Source organism: Dermacentor albipictus, chromosome 5 (genome assembly GCF_038994185.2).
Source record: "Dermacentor albipictus isolate Rhodes 1998 colony chromosome 5, USDA_Dalb.pri_finalv2, whole genome shotgun sequence".
NCBI lineage: Eukaryota > Metazoa > Arthropoda > Arachnida > Ixodida > Ixodidae > Dermacentor > Dermacentor albipictus.
Window position 1 is genome coordinate 52,489,246 of NC_091825.1, and position 13,425 is coordinate 52,502,670.

Here is a 13,425-nt window from a genome sequence, read left to right on the forward strand (position 1 = left end):
CGGTCCCCAAACGATATTGGACATACCTAAAGAACTTGGTCGCACCTCCACAAATTTATCAACGAATGCATATTCAAGTACGTGCTGTGCGTCTTAAAGAACAACAACTGCATTGCGGAATTACCTCACACAGCTGCAGTTGGCACATGAGAGACACCGTAGATGAGGGCTCCTAAATAATTTTGACAAAATCAGTTTATTAAACGTGCACCGAATTTTCAATGTACAGGTATGTAGAATTCACGTAGCAGTAAAACGGTTTTCACATGGCAGGTATCGAACCTGCGATCTTGTGCTCGTGCGAAGAAAAAAAGAAAAGGTCAACACATCGATTCGAATTGTCTTTACTGTACGTTGTAATGGCACACAAAATTACTAAACAGGCAACGCGCCTCGCCTCCGCAAAATCCGCCGCCCTTCAAGCCACAGCAGGCATCTCGTGACGTCACGTCTGTCGGTTCACGTGACCTGGCCAGCGGAAGGCACTGGCACGCCCCGTCATCACTGGAGGCCCTTTCGGACGCGGCTGAGCAGTGGGAACTGCTCCTTATGCTGGCACTGGCAGTCGACGTCGTCCAGCTCAATGTGGTCTACGTAGAGGCAGCCCCTGTCCCTCGCTCTTCCCGCCTGCGTTAACGCGAATAATTTGATAATTTTTAAATCGGCGTTCGACATAGCGAAGCTGCACGAACTGTCGTTTGTGCCGTCGCACACAACAGAAGGGCTCCGGGCGCATTTTGATCTCATCTGCGTTTGTATAAGGAGACAACCATTTTTTGCTTTCCGTCCTTGTCGACATACGGCCGCTGTGGATGTGGATCCAACCCGGAACACTATATTCACTTTCCAAAAAAATAATAATAAAAAAGGTCGTTCTGTAGTTCGTACCAACGTCACCTCATTCACTAACTTGATATAAGTGCGCAGTTGGTAGCGGTACAATTTGTGACACTACCGACTAAACGAGCTGCTATTCAACTGTTATTGATGGGCGTCAGCTACCGATTCCAATCGCAGCTCGCACCACCGGGTAAATTGTTGAGCTGGTGGAGGAATTTCGAGGCGGTGCCGGTTCTTGCATTTTCACAGGAGTACCAAGCGTCTGGAAGGGTAATTCACTAACACAGCGCGAAGCTATTTTCTCTTTCGTGCCCCTTAAGCCCTCGTTTTTTGTCCATTTTCATCCCGTATGCCAAGCATCCGCGATCTTCTTGGTAAAGTATGTATTCATTTGAAACTGCAAGTAAAGTTATAGTAAAGTTGTATGGGCGATGTGTACTGTACCTGCAACGTTCCTGGTGTGTGCGTGGGTTTATTACAGCGTTTGCAGTAAATCAGGTATCCGAGCACTGCGGGTCGTTGTAAGCGCATTTTAGGGATGACCTAGAGTATAACCCGCTGTCTCAAAGTATAACGGCCACTGAGATAAAATTCAGTATACATGGGGAAAGTATGCCCGACGGACATACCAAGTTCACTGGTGTGTGAATAAGTTGCAGCCATTAAAAAAAAAGAAAAGACTAATTGAGCAGTTGGTGGAAAGTGTCATGTACAACCGCTATCTGATATGTTTACCAGTGTTCTAAGAGAGCTCTATACTTCCCACTGAGTTTACGTTTGGTAAAATATGGAGAGCATTTAAGGCAAAACTGACATTTCTGGCTTAATTATGAGCTCTACGAATAAACAGAGCGCTTCTTTTCTCCCCGTTTACATGCGTTACGCGAGGCGTCCGGGGAGTCCGCAATAAACTAATTGAGCGAGTCACCTTGTTTACATTTTACAAAAAATAGGGGGAAGGTTATGGGTCATATGGATGCAAAGTTTTAAACATCGTGGGTTATTTACGGCCTTTGTAATAAAAAAACCTAAAGACGAGCTTTCGAGCGTTTTAAACGGCTTTTTTATAAAACGGCCTAGAATTCAGTTTACTGTACTGGAAAACTGTAAAAGCCCCCGAGATCAAATTTGATGAACACGGGGAGAACGTTATGGGTTATGCGCACGCAAAGCTCAAATTAGTGGATGGTGCAGGGCCTTCGCAAAAAAACATATTACGCAAGCGCTCGAAAGCCTTGTACGCCAGCAGCTTTTTAAGGTGGTTTAAAATTCAAGTGGTCTTAGGTGGTTTTAAATTTACAGCTAGCTGAATTCTTAATGTGACTGCTTCAAAAAAACGACTTCGCTGTAAATTGAGCTGTAATCCTGTAACGTGTACAAGTCCGAGGCTACGCTACCAATACAGTGAGCTCTTTGAAAATGTACATTACTTGGCATTCGGAAATGAGATTAATCTTAAATTCTTTTTTCACATTTTAGAGGCGTGCGCGCTCGATTTTTCCCGCCTATAGAATTACATAAATTGTTTTTTCAACCTCAGGGGCAAGGAAACCCTATAGAGGAGCGGTGAATTAATAAAAAGAAATCTGAAGCAGCAGAAGCTTGATGTGGGCGAAGAAGAACATGTACGGCGGACAGGCGCCTGTCCGTCGTACAAGTTATTATTTCGGTCCGCGTCTTTGTAGCGCTCATTTCTTTTCTTCAAGTGTAATAAAAAGAAGCACTACATAAACACACAGCGTATAATATTAAATATACAAAACATAAAAGGCTACGCATACAATATTATCGAAACAGGTTTTCGTGCATTTGGGTTTAATTGGAGTGGGATATATTCTTAAATATAAGAAATGCAGTGTTTAAAATGGTTTTAGTGCCGCGTAAATTATTTACGGCCATTCACGGCAAAGCATATGTGTGAGCTAAGAGGCTACTATAAATATCTGCGACATTTCAAATTGTTTTTACGTATTTAAAACTCTCGTGAAGACGGGGTCGATCGCGCCCCGAATAATTGCAGTGGGTATTAAAGTGCACGAGGTTTAACCTACAATGCGAGAGAAAGGATTTCGCACCTTGCCCCAGGAAAATAAGCCAGCAGCACAAATATATTCTTTCTTTATTGGCGGGGGGGGGGGGGAGGAGGGTGAAATGAAATAGGCTTGCAGCGACGGGTTAAGAGCGCCCGCATCGCAGTTTTCGCTATAGATCTCGCTCGAGCACAACTAATTACGAGACTATTTGTTTGGTTAACACTATAAAAAATATATTTCTAGATAAGTATGCACGGGAGGTGTACTACGCAGGTTACGTTTACTTTATAGTTATGTATTTGCAAGAGCACTGCAGGCCTGAAAACGGCCCTTGCAGGAGGGACATCAAGCATAAGTGTCAATAAGAATATATATAGAGCATCAAAATCAAATAGTTATACAAATATAAACAAGCAAACATGCTACGAAAACCGCCAAGAAAAACCTAGTTTGTACAGTCTTAATAATTGGCTAGAGTGGTGAATCGGCCGATCTGGCCGCCATCTATTGCAGCAGAAAAAAAGAAAGCACAGGCCGACGGCGCAATAAGACCACGCATGGTCGGGACTCGGGACGCATACGAGGGTGGGTGCGTGATAGCGCGCACCCTTAAGTGGAACCTAGCAACCAACGCGAGGTAGCAGCTGCGGACGCAGGTGTACCGTTCGCAGCCGGCCACGTCACCACTCGAGACAACTGCGATTCAGGCCGCACCAAAAGTTTACGAACCATGCGAGCGCTAGCCCAACTACCTCTCCGCACCGCCTAAAGGAGCAATGTGTTTTCTCGTTAATCGTCGTCCTGTCACTTATCTGGTGCAGCGCAGCTTCCTTCGCCGTCAAAGCACTACGCTCAACAGCGCGCTCTCATGTAAGCAGGACGGCACGCAGCAGACATCAAGTTACACGGCTGTCGAGACAGAAGCGCGTCACCGTGGCTGCCGAAGAGCTCGTTGCGTGAGAAAGGAGACAGGAAAGCCTCGTGCCATTCAAGAAACTCGATGCGCCGGAGTACAACCAACGGACGCTCACATGTCCGGCCTAGCGCCGATTTCAACGGCAGGTGTCGTACAGGCAGCGTCGCGCAGACGCCGTTTGGTCCGTACACTTGTGCCATTGAGATGAATGAATGAATGAATGAATGAATGAATGAATGAATGAATGAATGAATGAATGAATGAATGAATGAATGGCACGGTCAGAAACTCGTCCACTTCGGAGCCCCTTTCATCGACGAGAGAAGTTTCCCTTTGCGCGCCGCGGCGTACCTTCTCCTGTATTTGGTCCGGGGTGTCGTATATGATGTAGTCGCCCCCCTTCTTCTTGCCTCGCGACTTGGCGTCCGTGATGACCTCCGAGGACGCCTTCTGGGTCTCGGCCTGCGACAGAAGGGTTCGGGAGTGGTCAGGATAATGATCGTGAGGCCGATGACGCATTAGCTGACTATAAGTAAGCGGGAGCGAGAAGAACACCGATGGGACCGCATTTTTGTATAAAGCGACAGTTTTCATTATCTGTACTTCGCCCGTTTTGGATTGTTGGGCAATTTCGCACATACAAGTGACCCAGGTTGTTTGCTAGCTTGGACCGGTAGGCATATCTCTTGCTAAGCACTAAAGCACTAAGCTAATCTCTTGCTAAAACAGCATGGCCCACAGGTTATGTGAACTGGATAGACCCCATGCCACTGGTTGCTGTCTAAGCATAGTACACAATTTGGGCAACTTCAGCATGAACGGACAAAAATGAATGGACAAACGGGCATGTGCCCCCCCCCCCCCTCCCGCCCTCCAGAACGGAAGTCTCAGGCTGTCACAAGAGTGAGTGAGTGAGTTAATAAGCTTTTATTGGGTCCAGCAAAATGCGATAAAACGCGCACCCGGCTAATCTCACGACGGGACTGACAGATCTAGCCTGCCGGCCCGATCGCGGGCGCGCTGGACGGCAAGGATTTGGTCCTCAAGGACGGGACTTCGCAGGAGCGCGTCCCCCTCTTCCTTGGTGAACGTCGGGCCCAACGACCCGCACTCTCACAGCATGTGAGACAAAATAGCAGCCTCACCACAGGCCACGCATGAACAAGTCGGATAAATCTCGGGATATACGCTGTTAAGGGACGCCGGATTTGGGTAGGAGTTAATCTGAAAGAGTCTGAGCTTGACCGCCTGCGGCCTGCTTAGCTTTGGGTGAGGCGGTGGCAAAACCCTTCTCTCTAAGTAAAAGAATTTAGTAATTTCATTGTGCGTGATAGGAGCGTCCCTGTGTCCGGGGAGAGAGTCGCCCGATCCGAAGGCAGCGCGGTCGCCAAAGCCACGCGCAGCCTCGTGGGCAGGCTCCCTGAGGTTCAGAGGAACCCCCTCAATCGCCCCAAAGTGTGCAGGGAACCAAAGGATCGAGTGCATGGAGGTGTTGCCGTGTTTGGCGCGTATATCATCATCATAAGCAGCATCAGCATCATCATCAGCCTGGTTAAGCCCACTGCAGGGCAATGGCCTCTCCCATACTTCGCCAACTAACCCGGTCATGTAGAAATTGTGGCCATGAAACTTCTTAATCTCATCCCCCCCACCTAACTTTTTGCCGCCCCCTGATACGCTTCCCTTCCCTTGGAATATATATATATATATATGCGTACTACGTGCTTAATACTATCCTTGACCGAGCAGTTCTTTACAAATAGCCCCCCCCCCCCGGTGTACATATTACTAGCAATCTTTCATGGAAACGACGCATTGAACACATTACGTCTAAAGCTAACCACATGCTTGGCTATCTCAGACCCCCCCCCCCCCCCCCATCACATTTCTTTAGCGAAACTAAAACAAGAACTTTACGTCACTTATGTCCGACCTAACCTCGAATACGCATGCTCAATATGGGACCCTGGGCATGCTACTACAATAAATATCCTTGAAAGTGTGCAAAATCGATCGGTCCGATTCATTCTTAACAATTACTATCGTACCACTAGCGTTACTAACATGAAACTTGCTTTTGGCATTCCCTTTCTCTCTTCCCGAAGAAAATTGTCTCTCCCTCTTTCACAATATCGACTATCATAACAACGAGCTCAAGTCCCGGTACATTACACCAGCATCTTATATCTGCGGACGTGTCGATCATCGCTTCAAAGTTCATGTACCTACGCAGCGCACAGTCACCTACTCATACTCATTCTTGCCGAGAACATGTCTCGAGTGGAACCGCCTGCCTGCGTCACTATTCGCTATCACAGATACGGACCGTTTTCGCAGAGCACTAATAAATGAATTATAAACCTACTTCAAAACTGCTTCACTATACCGCGTTGTCACCTATTGCTATAGTTTCTCTCGTTGCTTTTATTCCATGTTTTCCTTTTTTATTCTTGTTACTTGATTTTTAAGTGTTTCTTCCTGCTGTGTTACTTTTGTGCTCATTTACCTGTAGTTGCTGTATTTTTTTGCGATATAGCTATCTTCTTCACTTCTCCTTGTATTTATTTTATATGTACTGATATACTAAAACCCCTCCCATCTATAATGATTCTTCTAAGTCCTGAGGGTAGTAAATAAATAAATAAATAAACAAATAAATGCACTTGTAGGTTGAGGACGCACGTACGAAAAAACGACGATTCATTTGCTACGTTTCGGCCGGCGCCCGGCCTTCTTCAACCCTTCGTCAGGCAGGTGCCGGACCCAGGCCGAAACGTAGAAAATAAAGCATTGTCTTTTTTTTTTTCTTCGTACGTGCGTCCTCAATCTACAAGTGCCTGTTCAAATACCGGATCCCGGCAAACTCACTATAATATATATGTATCATGAAAGAAAAAGAACCGCGACTTCAGACGCGACGTTAAGACGAAGGAGTGGACAGGACGAGCGGTACCGTTCGTCCTGTCCATTGCTTCGTAGGACGTCGCGTCTTAAGTCGCGGTTCTTTTCCTCTTCAAACAGGTCGGACCAACTGGCCCAAGGTTCCCCCCTCCTTAACATGAAAAAAATAAAGAAATATTCACGCGCTTAACAACAAAAAATACTATTGTAACGTTTCTGCCGGTGGCCTGGTCTTCATCAGAGTGACACACACACACACACACACACACACACACACACACACATATATATATATATATATATATATATATATATATATATATATATATATATATATATATATATATATATATATATACGAGAAGAAAGGGGGTTAACCGAGGGACCCGATAATTATTAGTCATATTGTCACAAGCTGTCATGAACCACGCCTGCCGCTTCAGTGGAACAGTTTAGCGCCCACAGCCCCGCGCATCCATTGGTCACTGAGACCACGCAGTGCGGAACTAATACGTTTTTCTTGAGGCAGTTCCGATGTACAGGTTCCACTGCAGCATCGAACGAGAGAGGAGTCGGAGATGAACAGGCGACGGCAACACGCATCGCGGATAAGGCGGGCACAACTGTATCCTCAGACACGCACAGCACACTCTCCGGGCAAGCTTCACCTTCTAAGAGCACAGGTGAAACACTGGTGTCGACACTGAGTTCTCCCGTCCGGCAATCAACATTCGCACCACACAACTGCAAAAAGTCAATCCCCAGAATCACGTCATGCGAGGAGCGAGGAAGAACAGTAAACTCTGCATTAAAAACTTTCCCACCCAAAGACACATCCACGTTACACACACCAACCGGGTATAATGCTTCACCACTGACTCCACGGAAACTTGTGCACTGGTCCCAACGAAACATAACCTTGCGTCCCAGAAGGCCTTTAAACCCCACACTCATGACCGAGACAGTTGCTCCCGTGTCGACTAAAGCCATTGTGGAGACCCCATCAATCAGTACATGAACCTTATTCTTTAACATGAAAATAGTTGGAGGCAGTTGAGTCGGCAGCACACATTTTCCAGCGACCTCACCTCCATCGGCCGCGCTGGCTAGTTTCCCGGCGGGGGCGACACGAAACGGCGCCGAGGCGATGGTGACGTGAATCGCGGCCGAGGGGATGGTGATCGGGAGGCTCGGAAGGCTGGTGGTGGCGTCAGAGTACGGTCGGAGGCAGGGGAGCGGTAGCGGTTCCGGGTTCTTTCTGCTCCAAAGTAGGTCTCCTGGGTGGTGCATCGGTCCTCTCGAAAGTGGCTTCCTGAAGAGGAGTCTCCTGGCCACTGAGTGCGCAGTGTACGACCGCTAGACCGCGTAGTCGGCGCTGACGATCCGTAGTTTGATGCTCGGCGTCGGCTACAGTACCTAGCTATATGGCCAGGCATGCCGCAGCAGTAACACACTGGCGAAGGGCGAACTTCAGAATGCGGATTGAAGTAATCTGCCGAAGACATCGGTTGAGGGTAACGAGGCTCTTCCCCTTGAAAGTCGTAGGTAGCGGCGAGTCTTCGTGGACGAAAGTTGCGTGGGCGTGAATCAAAACGTTGAGGGGGCGAATCATTGCGTGGTGGTTCGGTCGTAATGTAATGCGGTTCGTCTCTGGAGCCGATAAGATCCGCGACGTTCACCGAGTGGTTCCAAGTAGCCGAAGGGGGTTCCCGAAAAGTGTCTCGGAAAACGGAGGAGCTGCAACGAGGCGCCGCATAACGTGCCTGTTCGTCATGTCGCTGGAGCTCCTCGCGGACTATCTGGCGGATGGCGGACGAAAGGTCTGGGAGCAGGGGACTCGTGTCAACACTTGCTACAGTCGTTACATTGGCCAGCCGTCCAAACTTTGGTGTAATTCGGCGAGTCTTCAGCGCCTCGAACGTACGGCAGTGCCGTATCAGTTCTGATACAGTGTGCAAGTTCTCTTTACCAATGAGGAAGTTGTACACGTCTTCCGCTATTCCTTTTACCACGTGCCCCACTTTATCTTCCTCTGTCATTTGAGGGTTCCTCTGTCATTTGAGGGCTTAAAATGGGAAGTCTGCATGTGCTACTTAGACGATGTTGTGATCTTCGGGCGAACGTTTAGTGAGCACAACAAACGTTTGGATTTGGTCTTGAACTGCTTGGAGAAAGCGGGTCTTGTGCTCAATTCAAAAAAATGCCGTTTTGGGGAACGGCAAACTCTTGTGCTAGGCCATCTGGTCGCTAAAGAAGGCATCCGACCAGATCCGCAAAAGACTGCGGCCGTAGAAGCATTTACAGTACCCAACTCTGTCAAGCAGTTAAGAAGTTTCTTGGGCTTGTGCTCCTATTTTCGCCGCTTCATTCCCCGGTTTGCTGACATGGCTCATCCCCTTACACGCCTTCTCCAAAAAGGCGTTCCCTTTGAATGGACTGCAGATTGCGACTCATCATTTCGCCAGCTCAAGTTACTGTTGACATCCCAAGCAATTCTTCGCCACTTTGATCCTTCATCACCAACTGAGATTCACACCGATGCCAGTGGCGTAGGCATCGGTGCTGTGCTAGTTCAGCGTGTTGGCGACCGAGAGCACGTGATCTCTTACGCTAGCGGGTCCTTGAGCCGCTCCGAGCGCAATTACACAGTCACCGAACAAGAGTGTCTGGCGGTCATCTTCGCTGTGCAACGGTTTCGTTCGTATCTCTATGGGCACCCCTTCACTGTCGTAACAGATCATCATTCGCTATGCTGGCTTGTGAATCTGCGGGATCCCTCAGGACGACTAGCGCGCTGGGCCCTCCGTCTACAGGAATACGATTTCGTTATTTGCTACAAAAGTGGTCGGCGGCATGCTGACGCTGATTGTCTCTCTCGGATGCCACTTGAAACAACTGAATGTGATGCGGACAATTTTGATGAGTACATCGCTTTTGTGTCCCCGGACTTTCTGGATATGGGTACCGTCATATCCGAGCAGCACAAGGACGAGAGCTTACAACCGCTCTTCGCGGCAGCACAGGAGTCACCTGCGGGCAGTCGCTTTCGCCCACGGGATGGTGGCGCGCTGTATAAGAAGAGCTACTCGACCACCGGTGCACGCTACCTCTTAGTTGTCGCCACGAACCTTCGCCACCAAGTATTACACGCCATGCACGATGACCCAACTTCCGGTCATCTTGGTTCCACACGCACACTCTACCGGGCTCAAGAACGTTTTTACTGGCCTAAGATGCGGAAAGATATCGAACGGTACGTCGCCAGCTGCTCTAAATGCCAGCGCTACAAGCGTCCGCCACAAGCGCCACATGGCCTGCTTCAACCAGTTCCCCCTTCTAGCGTCCCCTTTGAGCAAGTTGGTATAGATCTTCTGGGCCCTTTCCTGCGATCCTCCAAGGGTAATCGTTGGGTTATCGTTTGCGTAGATCACCTTACCCGCTATTGTGAGACCGCCGCATTGCCATCGGCCACAGCTACAGAAGTTTCTATCTTCTTGCTGGCTAACATTATACTCCGACAAGGACCTCCTCGCATAGTAATCAGCGATCGTGGGCGACAGTTTACCGCGGACGTGGTTGAAGAAACCCTTCGTCTGTGTTCATGTAGCTTCCGCCATTCTACGCCCTACCATCCACAAACTAATGGTCTGGTCGAGCGCACAAACAGAACGCTTGCCAACATGCTGTCCATGTACGTCGATTCAGCACACAAGAATTGGGACAGTATCTTGCCTTTCATTACCTATGCCTTCAATACCGCGAGACACGAGACCACTGGTTACTCACCATTTTTCCTTCTGTATGCTCGTCCGCCGCGCTACACCCTCGACACAATATTTCCCTACTTCGCTCATGACAACGAATCAATTGATGAGCTCCTATGTCGAGCAGAAGAAGCGCGACGCCTCGCTAGGCTACGCACCATAGCATCGCAGGACCGGTCCAAGATACGCTATGACGGGCGTCACCGCCACGTTTACTTCGATCCTGGTGACCTTGTGTGGCTCTGGACGCCGTTGCGGAAGCGTGGCTTGTGCCAGAAGTTTCTCGCCCACTACGTCGGCCCTTACGTTATTCTGGAGCGCCTCAGCGATGTAAACTACCGCATTGCGCGTCTCACGAGCAGTGGACGACGCTCGGCCAAGGCTGAAGTGACACACGTCGCGCGTCTGAGGCGTTACAATCCGCGAGATGACTGACTCTCCCGGCGGGCTTCGTCTGCCAGCGGGGAAATGTCACAAGCTGTCATGAACCACGCCTGCCGCGCAAACAACCAGATGAAAGAAAGAAGAGAACGACGTGAGCCAGGCTGCCGCGAGACCGCTCTTCAACAACCGCGCCTATCAACCAGATTCATCTGGTTCTGCATTAAAACACCGCGTGTGTAACAATATAATGAGAAGCCAACAAACACTGACACCAAGTACAACATAGGGGAAATTGCATGTGCTTAATAAATGAAATAAAGTAATGATGAATTAATGGAAATTAAAGTGGATGAAAAAACAACTTGCCGCAGGTGGGAAGTTGTTGTTGTCCCACCTGCGGCAAGTTGTTTTTTCATCCACTTTAATTTCCATTAATTCATCATTACTTTATTTCATTTATTAAGCACATGCAATTTCCCCTATGTTGTACTTGGTGTCAGTGTTTGTTGGCTTCTCATTATATGACTATATATACATATATATATATATATATATATATATATATATATATATATATATATATATATATATATATATATGCTGAGACTCGTGCTCTGAAATCTTTATTTCTGATGATAATCAGTCTGCTCTTTGATTCCTTTCTGTGTGCTCCCCGGTAAGCGAAATGCATGTGTCCCACCACTTCTACCACGCCTAGTTAGAGAATGAGTCAAGCCATCCCCTGACATCTGCTTAAAGAAGATGGTCTACAGTGCGTTTGTACACCTTGTTCCATGTCTTACTGTTCGTAGTCAAAACAGTGCGAGTTTTTTACCGTTCTCGAAGAATCGCAACAATCCACTTCCCCGTTTTACAGTCTGGATTCGGCCCTCTTGGAAATATTTATGTACCTCAGAATAAAAAGTAACGTTGCTTTGACGTGAAGCGAGGTATAGTAAAGGCCGGTGAAGATATTAGGGGCGATTTTGAAATGGGTGTCATCTAAGCTTGGTAGAAACGGCTAGACGCATGCATTTCACTTTATGGGGAGAATATAGAAAGGGATTCTTAAATAAATAAATAAATAAATAAATAAATAAATAAATAAATAAATAAATAAATAAATAAATAACAACATCAGAATTACGTAAGCTGCGCGCGCTGAGACGTCTGACGCGGTTAACATTGATCCGTTACACACCGCTTCTCTCAGGTATACCACTAATTTGTGAGTAGCACTTCTCCAGAACCTTCGTGAGCGCTGCAAAAATTTCAGGCATACTGTGAGCTTTTACATCAAATTTGTCCACTTTTGACGCTGTAACCAGGCGTAGTTTACAGAACTGCGATATCGACTTTTGGTTCTGCGTTCCAGATTGGTAAACGTAGTGTTTCATTTTGTTTAACCATTCCAATCTTCGTCAACTTTTGTATAAGTGCGAGGCCTTAAATCAGAACTCTGCTTGAAGTAGTTTCAAGAATCTAACTTCCTTTCTGGACAGCACATTTCATTAAATAGATGAAGTGGGCATCCTATAAGGGCATTCCTGCGGTTCCATGTCTTTGCCTATTTTACAATATTATACGTTATTAGTTTTGATATAGCGATTACTCTACTGCTAACGTTTAACTGAACTGGTCACCCTTTATGCACAATGAATTATGAAATTCCCGTTTATTACTCGACGCTGGTTTTAGTGTTCATTCGCACCAACAGCCCACTGTAACGGTCGTTCGGTAATTCGCGCTGTTGAGTAAACCATTCCGAGAAATTTGAGAGTAGTACTTTTTTTTAAACTTGTGGGCAACTTTTAGGAAAAGACGCACGGAATTTCACGCAGATCCACCAGTGCGTCCCTTCGAACAATTCTTGGTCTCAATTTGATTTAATTGCCTTTAGTTCTCTGTCTGTGGCGATGGTTTGCAAATAGCAATATTTTACAGATGTTCATAGTAGTTTACAGTGCTGCGAGAGGCTGCCAGTTATGTCATCATGTCGGCTTTTGCACAATTGTTATAATCAGCCCAAATTATTTCTAACTTTCTATACTCACAGCTTCCATTTACCCACAGACTAGACTCTGACTGCGCATTTCAGCTAGTTAGCTTGCTTAATCAGCCCGTAACAATCACTGCAAATCATTCGGGCAAATTGTGATGGCCACGCGCAGGATAGATAAGGACGCGACATGTATAGTGCGATACCAACAAAAGCTGCTGGCGCGGAAAGAATTACGATTAGAGATCGAACGGCAGATTACGGTAGACGAAAATACATAATAAGTGCGCGGTAGAGAAATGCAGCGCGCCAGTAAAAAAGAGAAATAAGTCAGAACTTTCAACTGCTAACTCTTTCAGCATGCGATGGCGTGTTCAGATTGTGACTTGTCCACAGCTTAGAGCGCGAGTGTTCTTGCACCCTCTCATTTATCAAGGTGACGTGTCGAGGCATCTCCTAGAAAATCGTGATTTCATGCACACTGTGGCATGCTCCCGCACGCTCAACACTCGTTGAGCTTTCTGTTAGATACCCCAAAACTGGACGAAGCCCGCCTGTATTGCTATAAAGAAAGCGTGGCCGGTGTTG

At 47.2% G+C, this 13,425-nt stretch overlaps 1 protein-coding gene across 1 annotated transcript in view; it reads right to left on the minus strand.

The window, feature by feature from the left end:
* Window positions 1-328: 328 nt before the first annotated feature.
* LOC135899161 (uncharacterized) overlaps window positions 329-13,425 on the minus strand; it is a 62,276-nt gene continuing 49,179 nt past the window's right edge. Inside the window, exons 10-11 of the mRNA XM_065428419.1 lie at window positions 4,141-4,251; window positions 329-627 (exon numbers count right to left, since the gene is read on the minus strand). Of these exons, the coding sequence (XP_065284491.1) occupies window positions 502-627; window positions 4,141-4,251 (237 nt within the window). The 3' untranslated portion in view covers window positions 329-501. The remainder of the gene's footprint in view (window positions 628-4,140; window positions 4,252-13,425) is intronic.